We start from the raw sequence: 27,101 nt of genomic DNA, 5'->3' as shown, positions 1-27,101 counted from the left end.
TCAGTCCCCAAGCTGACTCTCTATCCATTGAGCCAAACCGGTCTTGGTTGTAGAGAATTTTTTTTAAAAAAAGTTTGAGTCAAACAGAAGAAATACCTGGAAGATAGCAGACAGATAAATGTTTTGGAAATACGTTTGCAGTTTCTTCTCTGCATTTGATTAAGGAGCAATGTGAGATTACTCAAAGGTGGGAAAGAGCAAGACGGGCATCGCCTGCAGAAGAATTCAGACTGCTCAGCGGTGGCCCCCCTTTTGAAGAAGGGGTAGGAAAGGGGGCATTTCAGAGGGGTATTCACAGGAACAATGGTCAGGGCTCGCTTCAGGCAAAGTTACATGCCGGTCTGCCCTTGTTAGGAATGAATGACCAGATCACCCTGTGAGGTCACTCTCAACCTTTCGTCAGAGGGAATTCTGACACATGCTACATGAATGAACCCTGAGCACTTTATGCTAACTGAAAATGTGACACAAAAAAGCTATTACTGTATGACTGCAGTCATGTGAGGTCAGTCAGGCACGGAAACAGAAAGTAGAAGGTGGTTGCCAGGAGCTGGGAGGGGGAAATGGGGAGCTGTTGTTGAACAGGGACAGTTTCAGTTTTGCAAGATTAAGAGTTCTGGAGATGGCGGTGGTGATGGTTGCCCAATAATGTAAATGTACTTCACACCACGGAACCATACACTTAAAATGGCTAAGATGGCAACTTTTGTCTTACAATTAAAAAAAAAAGAAAAATAGAAAGCTGCTAACAGATTATATTGTACTGTTTTGACGAGAAGTTTATATATAACACACGTGCAAGGACATAGAGATCTGGAAGGAAATGAATATATTAACTGTCAACAGGGGATGGGGGACTTGGGCCGTTTTCGGGGGCGAGGGGCCCTTCCACTTTTTACCTGACCTGCTGTGCACTGTTTTCAATGAGCGTTACTCTTGCAGACTCAGAACCCTGGCAGCAACTGTGGGAATGCATGCTTGTGGTGCGAGGTCCCTTGAGGGCACTTGTGGGACTAACACAGCTGATCTGGGTCACCCTCCAGGCTGGAGGAATCGTAAACCTTGCCTCAATGAGATAAAAAAGACTTACCATGCCCAGCCAGCATTGCTCAGTGATTGAGCATCGACTCATAAACCAGGAGATCGGTTCACTTCCCAGTCAGGGCACATGTCCAGGTTGCGGGCTCCATCGCCAGTGGTGGTGGGGGCGGGGGGAGGCAGTTGATGATGTTTTTCTCTCAGGTATCCCTCTCCCTCTCTCAAATCAATAAAAACATATTAAAAAAAAGAAAAGAGACTTATCAGGATTTGGGTTTAAATAATTCTAATAGTGAAAGTAGAAGTTGGGATGCTGTATATTAACCATGTTGATATTTGCTGAGCCCTCAGTAAGTGCCGGGAGGGTGAGGAAGACACAGTTATGACTCCCATTTTACAGATGGGTACATGGAGGAGCAAAGAGAGGAACTTGCCCAAGGCTGTCCAGCTGGTGAATGACAAAGCTGGGAGGAGCCTCAGGTCCTGCATGGCATCAGCTTCATGCTTGGGCCCCACCCCTCCACCCCGAGGCTCCTCCTGGCACCTTCACAGTCCTCTGCCGTGAGTAAAAGGAACAGGCTTGTTTTTTCGTTAATAAAGCAGAATAACATTTATTCTTCTCTTAAAACTTTATTTTACATTCTGTAATCATGGAAACTCGGATTAGATATAAATTATGTCCAGCTGAGCTGGTTACAGGCCACGTTAGCATGAGAACAGTTAAGCGGAAGCTTTCTTTTCCTTGTAGGTTGCCATCATTTTCTTGATTTCAGCAATAGCTTTCCCTGGATTCAGCCCCTTGGGAAAAAGAGAGAGAATCAGTACCAAATGGCAGTGAAGCTGAACGGGAGGAGTGACGACCTTGGGCGGAGCCCCTCCCCCGCTGGTGCAGGATCCAGGCAAAGTGAATGCGAACCAGGCCTCTAAAGCCCTGAGCCCGGGCTCAGAACTCCCCGTGGCCTCTCCATCCAGATGTTACGAAGGTGAGCCAGTTCTCTCTCTCTGCAAAGGGCCCCGACTTGTTTTATTCCTGGTGTGCCTCCCTGTAGATGGTTAAGGAGCCCAGGGCGGAACCATGTTCTGAATGCTCAGAGATATCTCAGAGAGAACTTCTCTTTATGCCTACAGCTGGTGGCACATCAGCCAGACAGCTCTAAAGGTTTCACACATTCCCACGATCTGTAACTCATCCTCAGAAAGCAGCACATTCAAGCTCCCAAAGCCGTGGCAGAGGCTCTGGTCCCTCCGGCTCCAATGACCCGGTTTGCTCTCTGCCAGCGCCTCTGGAGCAGAGGCCATCCATCACTGCCGCTGCGAGGGCCGCCAGCCGCCTACCTTGGGGCAGGTCCTGGTGCAGTTCATGATGGTGTGGCAGCGGTAGAGGGAGAAGGGGTCCTGCAGCTTGGCCAGGCGCTCCTCCGTGAACTCGTCCCTGGAGTCGATCATCCAGCGATAGGCCTGGAACCGGGGGCTGGTTAGCTGAGCTGTCCACCCCCCAGGCCAGAGCAGCCTCCGCTCACCTCAGCTCCAGGAGTGCATACAGGGAACTCACTCAGCTTTGCCGCCCTGTCTACACAGTCTAACTCTCGCCACCTTTCAGTGAAAGGCTCCCAACTCTTTCTGAACTCCTCTCGATCAGTGATCCCCACAAACTGGGAACCACACAGTGCACCTGGCACCCTGGGGCTTAAGTGTGTGCGATCCGGCATCGTCTTCTAATTATTACGCTGCTCTTTAGCTTCCGACCCAGATCATGAATCAGTGAAGGCAGGGCTGAGTCAAATGACTCTATCTGTCTTCATAGCACCTACTCCCTGTCTTTGACTTCACAGCCCTGTCTAGAGATCGTCTTTGCTTCACTTACTGATTCTTTTAGAGTATGTCTCCCAGAAGCCTGAGACCAGCCAGCTGAAAACTGGCTAACCCCGCATCACCGGACCTGCTCTGCAGTGTCACTGGAGGACTTCTATGCTCCCAGCAACTCAGGTCACCGGCTCAGGGGCCAACTATGAATGAACCTCGCTGTCCATCTCTAGCCTGGCTGGGAATCAACATTGCCACATGGTCACACAACCACATAACTTCTCTTTTTGTGGGAAATTGAGAAATGATAAGTTGTTTTGTGAGCTGCTCTAAGTCTGGAAAGCATGGACCATAAATCTAACGCATAAGCTTTCTGGGAACAAAGACAGTGACTTTCTTTGCAGTGAACTAGTCTTATCGTGAAAGGCAATACCACTTTCTCTTCTGAGCAACCCCTACAGCCAGTCCTCCCGGCTTCTGTTAGCCTGGAAACCATTTCCAATCTGAGAGCAAGATGGGAGCCATGACAGATGCAGTCTGGGGAAAGCAGGCAAGTGGCCCAGGCAAGAGCTAGCTGCACAGGAAACACATTTTAAGTCTCGGCAAAGCCTGGTGTGCCTACCAGCAGGCCACCCAGGGCGGGCCCTCGCCACACCGGAACAAAGGCAAATAAAAATCTGAAGCTCTAGGTTTACTGAAGGCCAAGTGAAGACAAAGCAACCTATGACCCTGTTTGGAATGGATGCAAACTGTTTGGAAAGGAAGCCATTGCCCTCAGAATGTCTGGTTGCCAACAACATATTGTGCATTTGGATTTCTGGACACTTTTTTCAGTTTTTCTTGAAGCAATTACGGAACGCCTTACCTGCATCAGAACAGCAGGTCCCAGGTATTTGTCTCCGTTCCACCAGTAGCTGGGGCAGCTGGTGCTGCAGCAGGCGCAGAGGATGCACTCGTACAGCCCATCCTGTGCGGGAGGAGGAAGCGGAGTCAGGAGCCCGGGACTGAAGGGCCCACCGTGTCCTTAGTTGACTAACTGTGGTATTTGGGGTAAGAGCATGAACAAAGCATCCGCTCGCATGCGCGTTTTCTTGGGAAAACCCTAGGAGTGGTTTGCAGAGATTTACCAGAGCCATACAAAGGAGCCTGGACTGCAATGTAATCATCTGCTGGATTACAGCCCAGAGCGTAAGTCCAAGTACACTGTACTTATCCTTGAATTATGAATGCCTCTCTTATCTAAAGGAGAAACATGAAAAAAACAAAACACCCTATGAAAACAACAAACAAAAAACAAAACTACACAGCCCTGGGCGTTTGCTCAGTGGATAGGGCACTGGACCACAGATCAAAGGGTCATAGGTTCGATTCCTGGTCAGGGGCACATGCCAGGGCTGCAGGTTCAATCCCTGTCTCTGGCTGGGGCACGTGTAAGAGGCAACCAATTGATGTGTCTCTCTAACCTTGATGTTTCTCCCTCTCTCCCTGCCCACCTCCTTTCTACTCTCTCTCTCTCTAAAAAAAAAAAAAAAATTCCCAATGGGAAAAATACCCTCAGGTGAGGATTAACAAACAAATAAAAATAAAAAAAAAGACACTAACCTCCAACAAACCAACCAACCAACAAACAAAATGCATTACCTAGAATACAGTCTAGGAGAAACAGATAGGACCTGGTGCGGAGGCCTCTAGTAGTCTGTACCAGCCTCTGCCTGCTCAGCACAGGAGACATCAGGTTTCCAATGGGAACCAACATCATCCTACATAAAAGCCAACTTGCACTGAGTACTTCATGCTCCACCGCCTTTACCTTCTTTGATGATCACAATAACCCTATGAGATTCCCATTTTACAGGTAAGGAACTGAGGGTCAGAGAGGTCAGGTCACTTGCCCAGGGTCACAGAGCTGGGATGGGACCCAGGCAGCCTGACTCTGTCTGGAAGCCCTGCTCCTTAACACCTGTCACATGACTCATCTGCCCAACAGGGTGTGCACACTGGGCCTGCAGATTCTGGGGACAGAAACTGATCAAAGGCAGCCAAACAGAAGGGCACGCCGCCGTCTGAAGTGACAGCTGATGACAGAGGACAAAGAGCTGTTGGTCCTGATTGAAACCTTATGAGTCTTCAAAAAAAAAAAATCTATGCTCGGGAGGCAGGTAAGAGTATAAACTGGCCTCACTGGTCTATAAAGCATAAAGTAATAGGATTAAGAACCTTAATTATAGTCATATTCTTCAGTCTACTTTAGAAAAATCTAACAAGAAATTAAAATTTCTTGGACATAACTTGAAGGATAAAGATGTTTATCACACCTTCTTTGCAATAACAATGTTAAGAAGTACTCTCATTGTTCAGCGACAGTGGGAGTGGTTAAGAATACACGATGTTCACACTGAAGCAGTAGAAAGTCAAGTGTAAGCTCAAGCTTCACGCTCATGAAGAACTTCTAAGAATGTGGGAAGATGCTCAAATAACATAAAGGAAAAACGCGGACACAAAAGCATGTTTGCCTTTTGACCCCAGCTTCATAAAATCACGAAAAAAGTTATGTTTAGTGTATTAATTTAAGGCAGTGAAAAATGCTAAGTAAATACATGTTTGGTATTTAAATGAGTAAATTTTGATTATCCAGAAAACGTGCTTCATTCCCTAATAAGCCCACATCAAGGAGATGTTTACTAGCTGTAAGCTCCCCGAGTATGAGGGAGACTGGTTGGGCCAGAGCGGCCGGTTCCAGCCTGGACCCGGGATGTGTCCGACGCCTTCGGAGTCAGAAGTGGGGGCTGTGCGGACTCACATCACAGTGCTGCCCTGTCGTCTCCACGTCAGAGCTGGGCAGTCTTAGCATGTTTTATGGGGAAGAGGAGAGGGGCTCAATATTTCCCAAGACCGAAAAGATAGAATTTCTTTATTCATTCACACAACTAATGTGTCTTGGTAAAATAACCTGTGCCAGGGTCTCTGATCCAGAAGGAGTAAGACGCCATCCCTATGAGGGCTCAGTCTGAGGGACAGGGATGTGAACCACTCTGAGGTTCAGCGCGGCACTGGAGGGGCACACCAAGTGGTGACCGTGGAAGCACATGTCCTTGGCCCCATGGTTGGGACCCACCTCCATGTGGTCCCCTCCCCACCGCTCCCGCTCCACAGGACACAGAGTGTGCAGGGGTGAGCGTGCAAGCAGACACTTCTGAGAGGAGGGGAAAGTAGCACGGGAGAAGGAGAGTGAAAACTTGGTAATAACTCCTTCACTTCCAAAGACTCCCTAGCCTCTCACAGAGCAAATGCCAAGAGAATGCGAAGGCAATCGCCAGACGTGCGATGGCAGGAGAGAACACAGGGGTTCCAGGCCCAGTTTACCCATTTTCACCCTTCCCTATTTCTTTCTTTCTTTAAAAAAAAAAAAATATATATATATTTTATTGATTTCTCACAGAGAGGAAGGAAGTCAGAAACATCAATGGGAGAGAAACATCGATCAGCTGCCTCCTGCACGCCCCCCACTGGGGATGTGCCCGCAGCCAAGGTACATGCCCTTGACTGGAATCGAACCTGGGACCTTTCAGTCCGCAGGCCAACGCTCTATCCACTGAGCCAAACCGGTTTTGGCACCCTTCCCTATTTCATTCCCACCTGTAAGACAGTGTTAAAGTGCCACTCTCACTTAGCGGTCACTCCTACAGAAGGGGCAGTTCCCACACCAGCTTCCGTAGAAGACAAGCATCTTCCACACGGTAACAATCTGCTGCTAACCAGGGCAGGGCTCCAGCTCCTGGTCTGCTCTGCCTTCCGTGGGGTCACACTGCCCACTGGCCCTGAGGATGGGTGTCCAACGCTTGGGCGGATGCTTCTGAAGTTCCTTCCAGAACACACTAGGTCTGCATTACCTCAAGCACTTACCCGCCCCCACCACTCCCACACCCTCAAGACACACTTCCTGGAAAACATCTTTGCAATGAAATTCCTCAAATCAAGATAATAAATGGGGGAAATTACCAGTTTATCGCGATCTTCTATGGACTGCAGATACTGCTGTTTGCCTTCCTGGGATTCATCCTTCTTCTTCAAATAAGGCTCAATAGATTTGTACTGAGCGTAGAAGTTGCTCAAATCCTGACGGGAAGAGGGGAAGAGGGAGAAGGGTCAGGTTCTACATCCCCTAGCTTGCTCTTCACCCATTTCTCGGCCTTCTTTCCTGCCCTCTGACAGACTGAAGGCAGACTTTCCCGAGGCAGGATCCGAGCAGAGATGCAGAGGGAGAAATGGTCACAATGCTGAGAGCTATCAGCAAGTCTCCTCTTCACCCTGGAACCTCATCCTCCCCGCCCTTGAAAATGCCCTCAGCGAAGATGGTCAAGTACAGGGCGGTAGAAACGAAAGTAAAATGGGTATCAACTGTTGCTGAATTCTTTGTAGTTATGGCCAAATTCTTCGTTTCTGGGACTGTTGCAATTTTGTGCCCTGTTATTCCCAAAAAATCTTCACCAAATGAGCTGCTGGAAGATCTGTTTATGCTCCAACAGTCAAATTGCTGAGTTAAACTCAGACAGGAAAAAACTGCCCGAAAGAACTAATAGCATAACCTGAACATCCCTCTCCCCGCACCCTTGCAAAAAACATGGGATGGGATGCAGAGACTCACAGGAACCAGGTCCTTTATCACATACATATGTGGAAGAGGGTAGATTTTTGAGACTTTGTTGAGGTTGGTGTCAATCCTCCGGGTGCAAGCTAGAGTGTTGCCTCCGTTGATGTTCATTGCACAGGAGCCACAGATACCTGAGAGACAAAATACAGCCGACACGTCCTCACCCAGCTTCCGGTTCAGTCACCCAGCCTCAGGTTCTTTCCTCTGGACTGCCGCCAGCTCCTCTGCCACGGGAGCAGTGCTGGCAGGCAGCACAGTCTGGCAGAGGTGCCGCGGCCTTTTCCTCTCTCCTTATCGAGAACGCAGATCTTCGGGCCGCAGTTCCAATTCTGGAAACATTCTGCGACCATGAGGCAACCTCGAGGGTGGATGGCGCTAGGGCAGAAGGAGCTGGGATCCAGCTGGCACCACGGAGTTCCCCGCGCCAGTCCTAGCTGCATGCTTCATGTGTTTTGAGAGAAAATCAGCCAGTATTTTTAAAAGCCACCGTCTCTGGCCATATGCCCCATCTCTGGTCTCGGAAGCCAGTGTTATTTGAGCAGGAACTCTAACAGCTTACAATGTCCCCAAACAAACTGACATTGTCTTGGTCACATAAGGCCGAGGCCTGGCTACAGATTACCCAGAGGCAGCTCTCACTCTATTGTCTCCACCAGACAGCAGCGGAGGATATGAAACCCACAAAAGCTGCCCGAGCACTAACTTCCCAAGGAGAAGAATAAACTAATGTCAAAGCAAAGCAAAGCAAAGCAAGCAGAAACGAGGTGCTGACCAAGGGACCCTGCAATAAGGATTTTCTTAGTCTGAACTCACTTCCTGTGCATGGAAATTTCCGAGGCATATCAGAGTTTAAAATTGGCTATGAAAGTTAAACCCCTGGAACTGCTTCTCTGGAGCTGTATTTTGATCACCAGTCCAGAGAAATGGGATTACTCATGGAACTTGTACTGGGTTACCACTTTTTAATTTTAATTTCTTTATTGATTATAAGTTATTACATATGTGTCCTTATCCCCCCATTACCTCTCTATCCCCTCCACTCATGCCCTCACCCCCCGTTGTCTGTGTCCATTGGTTAGGCTTATATGCATGCACACAAGTCCTCTGGTTGATCTCTCCACCTACCCCACTCTCCCCTACCTTCCCTCTGAGGTTTGACTGTCTGATCGATGCTTCTCTGTCTCTGGATCTGTTTTTGTTCTTCAGTTTATGTTGTTCATTATATTCCATAAATGAGTGAGATCATGTGATATTTATCTGTCTGGCTTATTTCATTTAGCATAATGCTCTCCAGTTCCATCCATGCTGTTGTAAATGGTAAGAACTCCTCCTTTTTTACTGCAGCGTGGTATTCCATTGTGTAGATGTATCACAGTTTTTTAATCCACTCATCTATGGATGGGCACTTAGGCTGTTTCCAAATCTTAGCTATGGTGAATTGTGCTGCTATGAGGGTTACCACTTTTATAAGACTCTCCCCTCTCTTCTTCTCAAGCTTAGTAAGAACGTAAGAGAACATACAGATCTATTTCTAAAGTTTTAGGCAAATACTCCTCAAGAGATTGAATAGTATCAATATATTGGTGTACACCTGGCATTCAACTGTGTTTCTATTTAAACACATAGCATTGTGTTTTAAAAGAAATGGTACATAATTTAAAAAATAAATCCAATGAATCTTCTCTTAAAAAGGTTCCCCTGGAAATTCTCTTAACAAGTAATAAGGGACCAGCAATGAATTTTATCTGCCTGGGGTACTTTAGTCCAGATGGCCACACCCGATGTTCTTGGCTCTGCGTCTGGGGGAAGGGGGGAGAGAAGTTACTGAAAAGCATCTCCATTTCCTGAGTTGCCAGGATTTATGTGGGGAAAGTTGGTGTTTAATTACAGCAGAATGTTCCCTGGACAGCAGGACCCAGCCCAACTATCAAAATATCTGTCAGCGTTTGCTACAGTAAACCCAATCCTGTAAGATTGGCAAAATCAAAACAGATGTCTTAGAAATAGGTCTTGAAATGCACAGCAGGACAAACATAAAAAGCAATGGGCCAATGTTTACAGTGACTTTTCCTTTCTGGAAGGTTATTTTAGGAAGAGAGTTCAATCCCAGCCCTCGGTCTTGGCCCAAGCTACGCTTTTTGGCTTTTTCCTGGGTTTCCAAGCCCGGCCAGACTGTATTGCCTGAAATGCAGTTCTGGGATCGGACAACTCAGACTGACTCCTGGCTTCCCAGCTCACCAGCTGTGTGTCCTATCAGAAGTCCCTACCCTCCCTGGGCTCAGTTTCTTCATCTGCACATAGAGTGTAAATATAACAGCACTTCTCTCTCTCACACAGCATGCACAGAACGGAGCCTGGCACACACACGGAGCTGTGCTCCACGGCCATCAGGCCAGCCGGGCTTCATGGCACCCCTGTGTGATTTTTGCCACATTCGAGTACCACCTGAACAATTATTTAGGGGTTTTCTTTAAATCAAATCATTTTTACTTAAATTCGTATTAAAAACCATTCCTGTATCACCTACACTGTCAGCAGTAATTGTGTTTTTCTAATATGTAGATAAATGCATAACTATTAAGGCAAAAAAGGTTAGCCTACACACTGCCGGAAGTCAGCTCAGGTGGCACCAGCAGCACACTATGGGACACGCTGTTCCCATCCAAAACATTCCTACTGAGCACCTGCTCCGTGCACATGCAATGCTGGGAGCTTCAGGGACGCACACGCCTCCTGATGGACAAATGTTACGTGCACATAAGCACCAGTTACTCTCTCTACTGCCCCAGTACATGAGCCCCGCAGAGCAGAGGCAGGCGGCTAGCGCACTGAGCTAGTCCTGGAAGGCAGCAGCGGCTCTCAGCACTGCCAGATGCAGTGTCCACGCAACAGAAAGCTCTCGAAGGGAAGCAAACTCAGAAACCAGAACTTGTACCAGCCAAAATTTCCCACCCCTTTACCCAAGGAGAGGAAGTGCAATGCACAGCCAGGTCAGCTGGCAGAGCCTTGCGGCTGTTCTCTAGGTATTTCTGTCAGCTCTGGCCAGTCCTCTGGGGAGCAAGAACGTAAGTACGCGGGGCCTCACCGGGAAGGAGGTGCTTACCTTCTCTGCAAGATCTTCGGAAGGTCAAGGTAGAATCCATTTCATTCTTAATCTTGATTAGAGCATCCAACACCATAGGACCGCATCTGACCAAAACCAAAACAAGAACGAAAGAACCCAGTTATACTTAAGTGAAGCTCACTCTCCCTACACTTTTATCGTAATAAGATGAGACATCTGCCTGAACCAGCTGCTTTTATTACCCGCTTGGCCTTCGCAGGGCACTTACAGAATTTCCCCATTTAATTTTTGCACATTCTTACACATTTAGAGTACTGCAGAGTTCTATTTTGGTGATCACACTGAATGTACATTTCTAGGAAATAGAAAGCTAAAGTAGGAAAATATTTAGGTTAGAAAACAACTTCCACATACTGGCAGTTTTTCTTTTTTCTTCTAAAGTTCCCTGCAAAGCTTTCCCAAATAATTTATTTCAAATTTAAAAATTTCAGAATCCAAACAAGTAGCTTTAAATGGTTTGTTAATAACAATAATGCACAACTGTAACAAAAACATGGTAGAGAATAAAAGATCCATCGCCCACAGTCCCCTCATCTCAAGCCCTGAGTGCTCCAGGCGCCTGGGTGCAGTGAAAGGCATAAGGGCTGGCGTGGCTCAGTGGTTGAGCATCGATCTCTGAACCAGGAGGCACGGTTCGATTCGCAGTCAGGGAACATGCCCAGGTTGCGGGCTCCAGGAGGCAGCTAATCAATGATACCCTCTCATTGATGTTTCCATTTCTCTCTCCCTACTCTCTGAAATAAAAAGATTAAAAAAAAAAAAGGGCAGCAGCCCCGGCCTTGGGATCCAGAGTGCAGGCCTGGCATTTGAGATCCTGGCCTGAATCCTGCCTTGGACACTTACTAGGTTTGCAGGCAAATCAATTAGCTGCCTGTCTGTCAAGCCCAGAGAGCAACACCTCCATCTCATAGGACTGCTGCAGTGAATGAATGAATACACGAGAGAGCACTGCCTGCCACATACATTTAGTTTAACAATTATCCTTATGCAGAATCTGTGATTCTATGAAAATGGTTTCCTGTCTGAGCCGCATTTATCTGTAAAATGGAATCAATAGTGTGTCACAAGACTGTAATGAAGATTAAATAAAAACTTGCAATTTTTATGTGGAGTACACAAAAATGCTCAACAAATCTTATTTCCTGGTTGCCACCTGATTCCTTTCAGCATTTCCCTATGCGTGGGATTTAAAAAAATATGCCTCCTCCCCAAATATCCTTTAGCATCACCTGTATTTCTTTTTCTCCAGTTTTATGGATATAAAATCAAACATAACACTGTGTAAATTCAGGATGTATGACGTGACAATTTGACTTATGTATATATTGTGAAATGATTAGCACAATAAGGTTAGTTGACACATTTGCATTATCCGTATTTCTATCAGCAACTTGCAACACCCTTTTTTTTTGCACTGGACTTTTGCCAACACTGGGAAATGTTACCTTTAAAAACTTCTGCTATTCTCAGTGTTTGAGCTCTTGGAATACTAACTACAATGGTTGAGTATTTGTCATAAATACATTAATTTTTCTTCACTCACCAATTATTCACTGCAAGTCTTCTGTGTGTCAGGTTCCGTTCTAGGTGCTGGAGACACACCAGAGAACAACACAGATGGAGCTTCCTGCCCAGGGAGCTTCCCTCTGCTGGGCTAATTCTAGCGACTCAGTCTGTGCATGGTCTTTGACTCTGTCTACTGAGGTCCTGGGAAACCGTTTTTAAAGATCTGAGCTTATCATCTTATAAAGAGAAAACTCTTCTTATATTTTTCTCTACTATTACTTGCTTCCAATACCTCACTTCTCATCATCAAACGTGGGTGTTTTTCCCATACTAAGCAATTCTGCAACATCAGTTGGGTGTCCCACAGTATAACTCAATCCCACCATTCCAGCCAAGTTTATGGTGCTTATCATCACTATATAACACAAAGGCCCAGATACATAAAATCAACACGAAAACATTCAGAATTCTAAGACTGATATTGTGTTAAAATGACACTATGCATAAAGCCAATTCTACCACGATTCCTAGAAAGTGGTCATGCTTTGATTTGGGGGAAGAAGAAGAATCTTACAAAGTTATTCAGGCACCCACATCGTTCTCGTATTTATTTTTTGTTCCTTTTCTTTTTCTCCTTTTAAAAAAGTTATTTATATTTCCTCTCACTCTTGTTTTAAGGAGATGGTAACTTCCAGAGCCACTGGATGACCTTAGTTTTAAACCTTCCAAGGGCATGAAGTCAGATGAAGAGCTCACTTCCCTGATCAAACACCCAGCTTTCACCGAGATACTCACTTATTCAAATCAATTTCATAGGTTTGCATACGAGGTTTATCTCCAGTCTTGTCCGGATCCCATCGGTAGATGGCAAATTTCTTGATTCGGGGAGCGGTGGCAGCAGCTGTCTGGGCCCCTCGGCAGGCCTGAAATTTAAAAAGTTCACAAGAACGAAAAAAAAAAATCTTTAAAATGCAAGATAAACCCTTCCACTTAGCTGCACTATAAACTGCAATACTGAATACAAACCTGCAGGTTACTGACAGTCTTCTTGGGGAAGGCAGCCAGCCAGTATTCAACAAATACTAAGCACTTCTCATATGCCAGACATGCCAATTCATACTCGTTTTTAAAGTCACTATTTATTATTGCCAGGTACTGTATTAAATGCTTTATATGAATGATTCTACTGAATCTGCATTTTATTTTAATTTTTAAAAATTATTTTTATTGATTGTAGAGAGGAAGGGAGAGGGATAGAGAGCTAGACACATCAATGATGAGAATTCACTCCCCACTGGGGATTGAGCCCGAAACCTAGGCATGTGCCCTTGGCATGAATTGAACCTGAGACCCTTCAGTCCACAGGCTGATGCTCTATCCACTGAGCCAGGGGTCCTCAAACTTTTTAAAGTGGGGGCCAGATCACGGTCCCTCAGAGAGCTGGAGGGCCGGACTATATGAACCACTAATTCCTACTGTAACACCTCGGCTGCGCTCACTGCCCAAAAAACCTGGCGGGCCGGATCAGACTCCTCTGAGGGCCGCATGTGGCCCGCGGGCCGTAGTTTGAAGACCCCTGCCTGAGCCAAGCTGGCTAGGGCTGAATCTGCATTTTAAAGATCAGGAAAAAGAGACACAGAGATCAAGTTATGGGCCCACATTTACAGAGCTGAGTGGGGCCAGAATTGGAATCCAGGTCTGTCTGACTCCACAACCCATGTTCCTAAAACACTGTACTATCCTACTTATTTGTGAATATTCCCTGGTCTTTTCTTGGTGCTGCTTTCTCTTTATGTCCTGAACTCCCTAAGGGCATGTGTATCAGTGTTCTCCAGAGAAATAAAACCAGCAGTGTGTACATATGTGCACATATACATACATATATATGCACTTATACAGATATAAAGATAGGTTTAGAATAAGGAATTGGTTCATGTCATTATGGAGATGACAAGTCCCAAGATCTGGAGAGTGGATGACACAGCTCTAGTCCAAGGCCGGCAGGCTTAAGGTCCAGGAAGACTTGACGTTTCAGTCTGAGTCCAAAGACAGGAAAACCCTAATGCCAGTTTGACAGCAGCCAGGCAGGAGGAATTCCCTCTTATTTGAAGGAGTAAGAGGGAATTTGTTCTAATCAGCCTTTCAACTGATTGGATAAGGGTCACCCACATTAGAGCAGGCAATTTGCATCACGGTTTTTCTATGTAAATGTTAACCTCATCCCAAAACACCCTCACGGAAACACCAGGATAATTTTGACCAACTATTGGGGCACCAAGGGCCCAGTCAAGTTGACACATAAAATGAACCGTCACAGCATGGAACAGGCTGTTTTACTCCTCCCAGCATCCCTGGTCCAGGCCTTTACACATTGCAGCTCAACCCATGGTTAGGAAAGATTGAAGAAAAGAGCAAAAACTGAGTGTTATCCTAATGTAAAAATGTGTTTTATTTTATTTTATTATTATATTTAATATATTTTATTGATTTTGTACAGAGAGGAAGGGAGAGAGATAGAGAGTTAGAAACATCGATGAGAGAGAGTCATCGATCAGTTGCCTCTTGCACACCCCTTACTGGGGATGTGCCCGCAACCAAGGTACATGCCCTTGACCAGAATTGAACCCGGGACCTTTCAGTCCCCAAGCCAACGCTCTATCCACTGAGCCAAACCGGTTTTGGCAAAATGTGTTTTATTTTAAATGTACCTTAACAGGCTGAGTAGTGCAACCTATATCAAAGCCAGTAAAAATAAAAAAACACCCCTAAGCCAACAGCTGAGCCCTCCCCATCTCACCATCCTTGCAGCCCTTTTTCCTTTAGGCAGAGACCACCCCAAGTCCTCTAAGCTTCTACTATGGTGACGAGGAGGGGGATCCTGTCAGTCCGAGTAGCAATTACTAGTATAAGGTGAGCCCTCAATTTTTATATAGAAATTCAGACTATAACCTCAGCTAGCTAATTATCTTATAAATTGTTAAAGAAAGTAAACACTCTGAAGGTTAACTGAGTAATTACAAGAAAGTAATGCAGTTTATTACTTGCTGGCAAAAAGTGCCCCAAATTAAGTGAAGTTGTAAAGAAAAAGATCAGCTTTCAGTAGGAAAGAAAGTGTATGAAGGAAACGAAAGTGAAAGTGAAGATGAAAGCTGTATTTTACCTTATTACCAACCTGGCTAGATCATTAATAAAAGGAAAGTCGTTCTTACAAATGAACATTTTCCATGAGGGACTCCATTTTGTAAATGGACAGGAACGTTTGGCTACTGCCACCTTGTGGCAGTGAAGAGGAAGTGAAAGAAAATATTCCTGAAGATTGCTCCAGCAGCTTTTGCTGCTTAGTGCCCACCAGCATTTTTGTTTTGGTGAGATTGAAGGAGGTATAATTCATTACATACAGTCAGGCGCCACTTAATGATGGGGTACGTTCTGAGAAAGGCATTGTTAGGCAAAAATGCATCTCTGTGCGAACATCACAGAGGCACACACAAACCTGGGTGGTGCAGCCCACTCCACACCTCGGCGCTAAGGTGCAGCCTGCTGATCCTGGGCTGCAAGCCTGCACAGCAGGCTCCTGTACTGAATTCTGTAGGCCACGTAGCAATGGCATCTGTGTGTCTCAGCATAACTAAACACGAAAAGGTACAGTAAAATACAGTGTAAAAATTTTAAAGCCATACCTGGTTTGGCTTAGTGGGTAGAGCGCTGGCCTGCGGACTGCGGAAGGGTTCCAGGTTCAAGTCCAGCAAAGGGCACATGTCTGGGTTGCAGGCTCGATCCCCAGTACGGGATGAGCAGGAGGCAGCCAGTCAATGATTCTCTCTCATCACTGATGTTGTTTCTATCTTTCCCTTCCTCTCTGAAATCAATAAAAAATATATTAAAAAATTAAAAAAAAAAACATACACTTGTACAGGGCACTGACCATGACTGGAGCCTGCGGGACTGGAAGATGCTCGGGGAGTGAGTGAGTGGGAAGGCCTAGGGCCTTACTGGACACGCTGCAGACTTTATCCCACTGTCCCCAAGTCCTCCCCGGCTTCCTTCCGACAGGGTCAGAGAGAGAACACGGCGCTGCCAGCGCTGCCCCGGGAACGGGGTGGAGATATGGAGGGAAACTGGCTGGTGGGACGCCGAGCACCATAACAGTGACCGTCAGGAGGGCGTGAACGGCGGCCTGAGGGTCAGCAGGAATGAGAAGCCAGGACGGAAGGGGAAGGAACACAGCACTGCCAGGGCCATGTGGGTGGCCCCTGCCTGCTGGAGCAGCGGTCAGATCCAGGAACTTTGTGGTGGTTCAGGAAAAGAGGGTGTTAACACGGAGAGAGTGGAGGACCCAGAACTCACTGTTTTGACTTTGGAAATTTGTTTGGGTTCCACTGGCCCTATCTGGCATAAAAGGCTCTCTCTGGCATGGAGCTGGTGGAAGAAATAAAACGATCTATGCTTTGCACCATCACAACCTGACAGTGTTCCCAACGTCCAGGGACAGGCTGGCCCCACAGGGGAAGGAAAAACCTTTACGGCAGCGGCAGTGGTACTTCACACGGGTTCAGGTGGCTCCCCTGGGCCTGCGTCCGTGGACAGGACCTCAGGTCTTCACCAGCGACCTACAGCCGGGTCCTCCGAAGCCCACCAGCCGGGCCTGGGGCTGCCGCGCCCTCTGACCATGCAGCGCTGGGGGACGGGCTCCTCTGGGAGGAGACAGGCCAGGGGCTGAGGGACTGGGTGCAATCCGTGCACTCAGAATGGAGGTGCTGTGAGCGAGAGGGAGTCTACTGCCAAGCTCCAGACGCTGCTCCCGTTAGATACCCCCCTTTCCCTGCCACCGAACCACATAGCCTTCATTTCTTACCAGAAATTCAGTTCCATTATAATCCCATGGGACCACTGTTATGTGGGCACATGACTAATTTGGTGAGTTTTGGTAAAATGGAATAACCACTACCACAATTGTGATAGAACATTTCCATCCAGAAAGTCCTTCAGGATCTTTTACCATCAGTGTCTTTCCTTTCCCCTTGCAACTGGTCTGCTTTTTATCACTACAGATATATGTGAAATTTATAGAATTTCATATAAATGCAATCAGAGAGTACATCTGTGTCTAGCTTCTTTCACTTAACGTAATGTTTCTAATTCATGCATGTTGTTGGGTATATCCAGTCTGTTGCTTTTTCAAAAAGTTAATGCTTCTCATTTTGAAATAATTGTAGAATATGAATTTATAAGAAATACTGAGACCCCACATACCCTTTACTCAGTTTCCCCCAATAGTAACATTGTACAAAACTACAGCACCATATCACAACTAGAATACTGACACCCACACAGTCAAGGCAGAACATTCCCGTCACCACAAAGGTCCCCAGTGTTGCCTTTTACAGCCACACCCATGGCCCTCAGGCCTCTCTCCCTTATTCCTTAACCCTAGCAATCAGAATCTGTTCCCATTTCTATAATTTGGTCATTTCAAGAATGTCACAGAAATGCAATCATCTAATATGCAACCTTTTGGGATTGGCTTTTTTTTTTCTTTCATTCAGCATTAATCCTCTGGAGAGCCTAGCTGTGTGTGCCTCGCCTCAATAGTTGTTTCATTTTATTACTGAGTATGGTCTCTGGCAGTGGTTCTCAACCTTCTTAATCAGCGACCCTTTAATATAGTTCCTCATGTTGTGGTGACCCCCAACCATAAAATTATTTTCGTTGCTACTTCATAGCTGTAATTCTGCTACTGTAAATGAATCAGAATGTAAATATGTGTTTTCTGATGGTCTTAGGCGACCCCTGGGAAAGGGTCGTTGGACCCCCAAAGGGGTCTGGACCCACAGGTTGAGAACCGCAGGTCTATGGTTTGACAAACCACTGTTTGTTTAGCCATCCATCCACTGAAGGACATTTGTGAATAGGTTTCTGTGTGAGCATAAGTCTCAATTTCTCTGGAACAAATGTCCAGGAGTAATTGCTGGGCTATATGGCAGTTGCTTGTTTATTTTTTTAAGAAACTGTCAAACTGCTTCCAGTGGGTGGTCACTGGGCTAAGGTAGGTGGTAGGAGGAGAGGGACAAAATGTCGTTTAAGAAACATAAATTAGCCGGGGCCGGTTTGGCTCAGTGGATAGAGCGTCGGCCTATGGACTGAAAGGTCCCGGGTTCGATTCTGGGCAAGGGCATGTACCTTGGTTGCGGGTACATCCCCAGTAGGGGGTGTGCAAGAGGCAGCTGATCGATGATTCTCTCTCATCGATGTTTCTAACTCTCTATCCCTCTCTCTTCCACTCTGTGAAAAATCAATAAAATATATTAAAAAAAAGAAAAAAAGAAACATAAATTAAAAAAGTTTTAACCTGGGAATTTGGGGTAGTCAGCTATGCTTCTAAAGCCTGATGTAATAGTATTATCAGTGGCAACAGGCAGCTGGCTTGATCCAGTTTGGGTTCACTCTCATAAGGCCTGTCACAGATGATCATGGTTACCTAGATTAGCATGTTCTAGGCCTGGGGAGCAAGGACAAAACAGACAAACATTTCCACTCTCCTGGAGCTTACACAATGAATGGAGGACACACAAAAAATCTCTAGCATGTCAAACGGTGATAAAGTGTTATGGAGAGAAAAAAGAAGGGGGAAGGAGATCTGGCTACAATTTCTTTCTCTTTTATTGATTTTTTTTTACATCGTTTACTTCCTTTTCACACCCTGACTGAGGATCAAACCCGCCACCTTTTGGTGTATGGACAACATTCCAACCAATTGAACCACACAGGCCAGGGCAATTCTACAATTCGTTTTAAAAAAATATATATTTTTATTTTTAAAATTTTTTTAATTAAATTATTATCTGTGTACATATTTTAACATTGCCCCTCCCCCAATACATACCCTCCCTCCTCAGAGTTTTGTGTCCATTGGTTGTACTTATATGCATGTATACAAGTCCTTCGGTTGATCTCTTATCTCCCCCAAATCTCCCTACCAAAAAATATATATTTTTATTGATTTCAGAGATGAAGGGGGGGGGGGAGGAGAGAAGGAGAGAGGGAGAGGGAGAGAGAGAGAGAGAGAGAGAGAGAGAGAGAGAGAGAGAAACATCAATGATGTGAGAGAATCACTGATTGGCTGCCTTGTACACCTGCCCCAACTGGGGGCCGGGGATTGAGCCTGTAACTGAGGTACATGCCTGACTGGGAATTGAACTTGAGATCCTTCAGTGTGCGAGCCCATGTGGAGAGCTATCTTTGAACAAGTGGTGGGATGCAGAGGACGAGTGAAGGGAGAACTGTCAATTTCCCCACAGTAACAGGAAGGAAAGGCGAACACATGGGCATTAGCAGGGTTTTTCCCCTTTGTTGCCTGTCAAGCAAGTTACTACAAACCCATGACAGAGGAGGGCATTTCAAAAGCATTTCTACTTCATGACTCAGAGGTTGAGCGTCAACTTATGAACCAGGAGGTCATGGTTCAATTCCCTGCCAGGGCACATGCCGGGTTTGCAGACTCAATTCCCAAGAGGAAACCGATCAGTGACTGTCACTCATTATTGATGTCTCTCTTCCTCTCTGAAATCAATTAAAAAATATTTATTAAAAACACATTTCTCCTTCAATCTACAAAACTGATGAGTACTCAAGGCTGAGTGTATCTTGGAAAATATTAACTTCATAGTTTATAGTTTAAGGAAGGAAGGTAACAACTGGACTGAACCAAACTGAGAAGAAGAGTGAGTTCTGAATCGTGCTGAAGGCTGCTTGTTAGTTCTTTTTTTTCTTTCTTTTTTATAATATATTTTATTGATTTTTCACAGAGAGGAAGGGAGAGGGATAGATAGCTAGAAACATCGTTGAGAGAGAATCATTGACCAGCTGCCTCCTGCACACCCCCTACTGAAGATGTGCCCGCAACCAAGGTACATGCCCTTGACCGGAATCGAACCTGGGACCTTTCAGTCTGCAGGCTGATGCTCTATCCCACATGTGTCAAACACAAGACCCGCGGGCCAAATCCAGCCCGCCAGGCCTTGCAATGTGGCCCGCACCGCGCTGTCATCACTGCACTCCGCTGTCAGTTTATGACATTGTCAGTTTATGACTGTTCAGTAAACCATTCGGCCCGCGATTTAGGCTGGATTTTAGATTTTGGCCCCTTCTCTGATTGAGTTCGACACCCCTACTGAGCCAAACAGGTTTCGGCTACTTGTTAGTTCTTTAGGACAGTGTTTCCCAACCTTCTCTCATGATGAGAATCACCTGGTGGAGTTGTTAAAACACAGATTCCTGAATCCCAACTAAGAAGTGCTAAACTAGAATTTTTGAGAACATATAGGTAAAATTGCATACCTAACTTAGTGCTCTGTATATAAAATCTGTCTTAGAGCACTAGTTAAGTATACAATTTTACCTATATGTTCCCAAAAATTCTAGTTTAGCACTTCTTAGTTGGGATTCAGGAATCTGTGTTTTAACAACTCGACCAGGTGATTCTCATCATGAGAGAAGGTTGGGAAACACTGCTTTAGGAGAGATTCCTCAAGGAGCAGGCTTGGACCTAGTTAGAGCAGATGCAGATTGGGAGATAGGAGAAAGGTGTGTGATGGAGAGGAGGAGGGCAGGAGATCTGTGCAAACCTGTGTAAAACAGAAGGTGCAGCCTTGTTTCTGAGATGAAAGGAGATGTGTGCAAAGCTTCAGAAATGTGTGGCAAGGTTCAAATCCAAGCTCTAGTAGCTGAATGTTCTTTTTTTTTTTTTTTTTTTTTTTTTTTAAATATATATTTTATTGATTTTGTACAGAGAGGAAGGGAGAGAGATAGAGAGTTAGAAACATCGATGTGAGAGAGTCATCGATCAGCTGCCTCTTGCACACCCCTTATTGGGGATATGCCCGCAACCAAGATACATGCCCTTGACCGGAATCGAACCCGGGACCCTTCGGTCCCCAAGCCGACGCTCTATCCATTGAGCCAAACCGGTCTTGGCTATATGTTCTTTTAAAAAAATTTTTATTTACTGATTTGAGAGAGAGAGAGAGAGAGAGAGAGAGAGAGAAACATCAACTTGCTGTTCCACCCACCCATGCACTTACCAGTTGATCCCCCCGTGTGTCCCACCTGGAGAGCATACCTGTAACCTTGGCCCTGGGATGACACGCCAACCAACTGAGCCAGGGCCAGGAGCCGTGTGTTCACTGGCCTGTTAGCTAACCTCTCTGATTTCATTTCCTCTTTTGTGAAAGGGCAGGGTTAAAATCTACCTCATAAGATTAACGGGAGGGGTCAAGCTCTAATACAGTCCAGAAAATAACCTCCCCTTTTCAGACGGCACCATTATCAGTTTTGTATTATTCTGATTGGCAGGCAGGAATCCGAAGCTCTGCCAGCGCCAGGAGCAATGAGATCCACAACGGAAAGCAGGAGGAATCTGCCGAAAGGAGTTCACAGTCTGAATGAAGAACTAAGGCAACACAGAGAACAACGATTCCTCACAGGCATAACTGTGGTTTGGGGGGCAGACTAGTGCATGAAAGGAATTCGGACGAGAAATCCTACTGTGTCCTAGGAACCTGCCTATCACCCACCGGTAACACCGCGTTCATGACTGAATTCTTTCCCGGAGGCTTCTGTGGATATGCATGCACATCCTACAAAGGGGGGTGGGTGGTGGTGACTCTTCTGTTTTCCTGCCCTCAGGAGGCCCTACCATGGCCTCACGGGAATGACAACACTGACCTGTGAAACCAGCCCTATCTACACGGCGTTCTTGGAAGCGGGCCGAGCTGTGGCACTCACTCTCATTGGTGGGGCTCTCACCGCGTAACTTGCTTGCTCAACGGCTATGGAAGGGACTGGTACACAAGGTCATCACCAGTCATCAAATCAATGCTCCGCAGTCCTCTTTCCCATTTCCCCTCCTCAGGCTATAAAAGGAACGGGTCCAAGTCCACCCACAGCACACTGGGAAGCGCCAGCGTTAGAGACGGGCCGTGCGCATGGTGTTATGCAGCCGGAGCAGGTGCTTGAAATGAGAGACAGTCTCATCTAAGTGCGAGAAAGGCAGAGGAAAGGAACGGGCAGTCCCCGCACACCGACCATGTGCCCAGATCTACGCCAGGAGGTCCTCACGTTATCATGTTAAAAAACACACACACACACACAAACACCTGGATTTAGATCCCGGACCTACCAATTCCTGGCCATGTCGTTTTGAGCTTAGTAACCCGTTTCCTCGCTGAAGCCTCCGTTTTCAAACCTCTCAAAAGGAGGGAAGAGTCCCTGCAGGCCCGCCTTAGCGGGGCTGGCTGAGGGGCCCAGAGGAGGGGACAGACTGGGAGAGGGTTTGGGAATTCTTAGGCCCTTAGGTATGCAATGGCAGTTTCCTTTCCCAGTTAGAATGCGGATCAGAAGGCTTCTTGAGGACGAGAGCGGCCGGGGAAGCCTGTCACTTACACGGAATGAAGCCCCCGGGATGCGCTCCAGGCCCGGCCTGTGCGGGGTCGGGGCTGCCATGTGCCCCTTACAGACGGCGACGCCGAGGGGGCCGTGCTGCCAGGAGCCGGGGCCTTCCCGCAGCCCCAGCAGGAGAGGGTTCGGACCCTCCAGCGGCCTGGCCTTCCCTCCGGTCTCCTCTCCCCTGCTCGGTCCCCAGGAATTCCCGTGCCCTGTCCTTACCGACCCCCGCCCAGACCTCTCCCCAGAGCCTCCGCCGCGCGTCCCGCTTCCCACCCCTCCTGCCGCCCCCGCGGAGGCGCCGGTCCGGTGACAGGAAAGGGCCTGGAGCCCAGATGCCTGGAACCGCGTTCTGCTTCCACCGGTCACGCCACTCGCCGTGTGAACCTTGGGCGGTTCTAGTCCCTTCCCTGAACTTCTCATTTCTGAACATCGGATTCGCCCTCCACAGCTCACAGGCTGCGACAGGTGCAGCAGTGGGACGGGGATACACCAGAGCGCGGCGCCGGCGGGAGCGGCCCTCCCTCCCCTCCCCTCCCCTCCCTCCGCCGCAGCCCCAGGCCGCCTCCGAGCCCTCCGCGCCCGCCCTCTCCCCGCGACCCCGGAGCTCACCGGCAGGCAGGCCCCGCCTAGGGCCGCGGCCGGGAACCGGCGCCTCAAGGACACTCTGGCCGCCGCCGCCATCTTGGCTCCTAACCGCGAGGTCGCTCTCCGCCCGCGGCGCCGAGCCCAGGTCCAGCCTGGATCCGCTAGCCCCGTCCCAGCCGCCCAGAGGGAGCGGCTTCCGGTTTCCCGGGTGGCGGGGGTGGGATGGGGGAAAAGGCCGAGGCGAGCATGCGCAGGAGCCGAGTGCCCGGCGCATGCCCAGTTGGCCTCCCATGTGGTTTTTTTTTTTTTTTTTAAGGTGACCTTCCCAGAAGGGGGCGGAGTCAGAGGGGGCTGGCGGCGGAAGGGGCGTGGCTAAAGCCATGAGTGGGCGGAGCCATCCCATCCGAATTCTGTCTGATTTTAAGCCCTTTCTTTCCTTCTTCTTCTTCTTCTTCTTTTTTTTTTAAAAAATATTTTTATTGATTTTGTACAGAGAGGAAGGGAGAGAGATAGAGAGTTAGAAACATCGATGAGAGAGAGTCATCGATCAGCTGCCTCTTGCACGCCCCCTACTGGGGATATGCCCGCAACCAACGTACATGCCCTTGACAGGAATCGAACCCAGGACCCTTCAGTCCCCAAGCCGGCGCTCTATCCATTGAGCCAAACCGGTCTTGGCTCCTTCTTTCTTTCTTTCTTTTCTTTTCTTTCTTTTCTTTTCTTTCTTTCTTTCTTTCTTTCTTTCTTTCTTTCTTTCTTTCTTTCTTTCTTTCTTTCTTTCCTTCTCTCTCTCTCTCTCTCTCTCTCTCTCTCTCTCTCTCTCTCTCTCTCTCTCCCTCTCTCCCTCCTTCCTTTCTTCCTTCCTTCCTTCCTTCCTTCCTTCCTTCCTTCCTTCCTTCCTTCCTTTTTTTAACAATCAAAAATCAATTTTATTTCTATGTACTAAAAATAAAAATTTTAAACATGAAATTAAAAATAAAATACCACTTTTATCATTAATAGGTAATATAAAATATGCTGTTATAAAACATATGTTATGTTTGTGTGCTGAAGACTACAAAACTCTGAAAAACAGATATAAATAAACAAAAATACTGTGCTCAAATATTTAAAAATTCAACATAGTAAAACGATCATTTATCAGTTCTGTCATTCATCTCTATCGCTTAGTGGGTTTAGTCAGACATTATCAGACACAGGGCAATTTGCCCGAGACTGTCCAGGTTTCAGCACTGAGTCCCGAGTCCCGTGCCCAGAGTAATTGGGAGGGTTGCTGAATGAACCCAGGGGATTTCAAAGATGACAGATAAAGGTGCTATCCATTCATTAAAAAAATATATATATGGCCCTAACCGGTTTGGCTCAGTGGATGGAGCTTCGGCCTTCGGACTGAAGGGTCCCAGGTTCGATTCCTATCAAGGGCATGTACCTTGGTTGCAGGCACATCCCTAGTAGGAGGTGTGCAGGAGGCAGCTGATTGATGTTTCTCTCTCATCATGTTTCTAACTCTCTATCCTCTCCCTTTCTCTCTGTAAAAATCAATAAAATATATTAAAAAATATGTATGGAAGCCTGACCGCTGTGCTCAGTGGTTGAGTGTCTACCATTACACCAAAAGGTCACTGGTTCGATTCCTGGTCAGGGCACATGCCTGGGATGTGAGCTCCATCCCCAGTTGGGAGTGTGCTGGTTGATGCAGACGTTTCTCTGGTTGATGTTTCTATCTTTCTGCTCCTTTCCCCTTCCTCTCTCTCTTAAATCAACGAAAAAAAACCCCACATAAAAAATGTATGGAATATCGCTATGTGCCAGGTGCCAAGCTGCTACAGTTACTGCCCTCACTGGATTTACTAATAGGCAAGTAAGTGGACAATTACAATACACTCCTTCTGTAAAGCAGGGTGAGAGGGAACCCAGCCCTGCTTAGCCACTTAGCATCAGACACCGTTTCTCCAACAATTACTATATGTAAACATTACGATCTGTCATCTTACTTAATCCCACAACAATCTTGTGAGAGAGTTTTGTGTTTTGTCTCCATTTTAGTCATCTCAGCTGCTTTTTTCAGACTCTTCAATGGGTCAGCGTGGGGGCTGGCTCACTCCTTAGGCTTGATGACCTTGGGCAGGGGATGGTCTCTACAGTCTCCTCAGGCATTGATGCAGGTAATTAGCTTTGCAGGTACCTGTGTTTTCCAAGAAGGATGTTTTTCCTTGTTGTTGTTGGGTCGAACCCTGGGTTCAAAATAAGACCACCGGAGGCTGATGATTGATTAAAAAAAGTAGGCAAGGATTTATTGAAAAACTGGCCAGGACAGCCTCGGGAGCACCACACGCAGGTGAGCCCAACACAACCGCACTGATCCAGGTGTAGGCAATCCCTTTTAAAGCTTCAAACCACAGGAATTTCCCTTTGTTCTAAATTCTAAAGGCTGGGAACATTGGAATGTGGCCCCATCTTGCCCATAAAACAAAAGCAGAACTCAGAGGTTAATCTCTAAAGGTTATCTATAGTTTCTACCCCTGAAGCTACTGAGTCAGTGGGAGTCAATCTCCTGTAACTACCCTATTGTTTAAGCAAGTAATCGAAGGTCGAAGTCAGATAGCAAGGTTAAAATTCAAACAGCAGTTTTTACCAAAGTATGATTGCTACCATATTTCACTTCTCTGCTCACTTGTGTTTGACATATGTTACATGTCATATATTATATTCTTTCGTTTTCACACTCATAACTCATTTAGATGCTACTGGAGAAACTAAGATGGTCAGACACATTGGTTGGGTGGGGCTAGGTTTCTGAGGTGTTGGACTGGACCCCAGCTACATTGCCATGCGGCTTCATGAAGATTGTAGGAGGCCACGAGAAATAGCCTGGTGCCCTGGGTCTGACCTTGAACCTTCCCCCCAAGGCTGGCGACCTTGGGCAAGTTCCTCCCCAGCTCTGGCCTATACTTTCCTTGTTTGTATTGTCTGGCTGTGGGGCCAGCTGATTTGACATTCTGTGATTCACATGGTTGCCTTGGGGGACTGCCGTGGGGGTGTGACTGGTGACAGGGCTGAGGTCACCTTGACTTTTCACTGGGGCTGGCCCAGCTCTGGAACAAGGCTCCCCCGAGTCTGCCCCAAGGGCCTTCTTGGGTCACCCAACTTGGCTGAAATCACAGAAATCATGGGAACACTGTCACTCTCCTAATTTCTGGCTGAGTTACCTTCTGAGGTAGAGGAAGAGTGTTTTCTTTCTCCAAGGGACAGATTTCTGGAGAATTGGTCCTTTTGGCATTTTCAAGGTTTTTCCGTCTCAGAGCCAGGTGGCACTCCTATTACGCCCAGACTTCGTGATCCCCAAGGACCATCAGGGAGCCGAGTCTGATGCAATAAACAAAAGAGCCTTTTCCATGCTAGCATGGGCTCTGTCCCACTCACGCCGGCAGCATGGCGGAAGAGAGAGCGAATTTTGCCCAGTCCAGGGGTTTTACTCCGGTCGGTGGTGATGTCACTGCCTCGGCTAACCCTGATTGGTTGGGTGAGGGCTAGGGTTCAATTACAGAATGGAGGATAACTCTGCCCTGCCCTCTCACTCCTAGATAAGTGGCCATCCTTTCACGTTGCTTAGGTCACCTTGGGAAAAGCAGCCTGAGGCCAGCGGAGTGGAGATCTTGATTTATGCAGAGGCTCTTGGTGCCAATGGGCCCACGTCCCCTCCGGTCATATCATTCCTGGGCGTCACGGGGATTTGGGAGCTCAGAGTTATGGGGGAATAAATTCCCGGGCGGCTGTACCTCCGCCCTGAACTTTGGGATTTCAGAAAGGCACAGCTGCAGGAGGACTTAGAGGTTTTCATGGCCCGTTCCTAACACATCTTCCTAAGGCGTCCCCGTGACCGGGCCCAAGGTTTTATTTGTTTGTTATCTAGCAAGTGAAGTATTGCTTTCACCAGTCTGCTAGATGCTT

The 27,101-nt window shown here is 47.1% G+C and overlaps 1 protein-coding gene across 1 annotated transcript; it reads right to left on the bottom strand.

Annotated features, from left to right (window-relative positions):
- Positions 1–1,618: 1,618 nt before the first annotated feature.
- On the bottom strand, positions 1,619–23,437 carry SDHB (succinate dehydrogenase complex iron sulfur subunit B). Its single transcript, XM_084875261.1, has 8 exons — positions 23,175–23,437; positions 12,918–13,045; positions 10,596–10,681; positions 7,487–7,623; positions 6,841–6,957; positions 3,707–3,808; positions 2,374–2,496; positions 1,619–1,836 (listed from the first exon to the last, which is right to left on the bottom strand). The coding sequence occupies exons 1-8, from the start codon at positions 23,244–23,246 to the stop codon at positions 1,759–1,761; spliced, it is 843 nt and encodes a 280-aa protein (XP_084731387.1). The 5' UTR covers positions 23,247–23,437; the 3' UTR covers positions 1,619–1,758.
- Positions 23,438–27,101: the final 3,664 nt, after the last annotated feature.

This window comes from Pipistrellus hanaki (assembly GCF_964339955.1).
Source record: "Pipistrellus hanaki genome assembly, chromosome: 2".
In the NCBI taxonomy this organism is placed as follows: Eukaryota; Metazoa; Chordata; class Mammalia; order Chiroptera; family Vespertilionidae; genus Pipistrellus; species Pipistrellus hanaki.
Note: the sequence above shows the minus strand (reverse complement) of the source record. Positions and strands in the feature narration are given on the sequence as shown.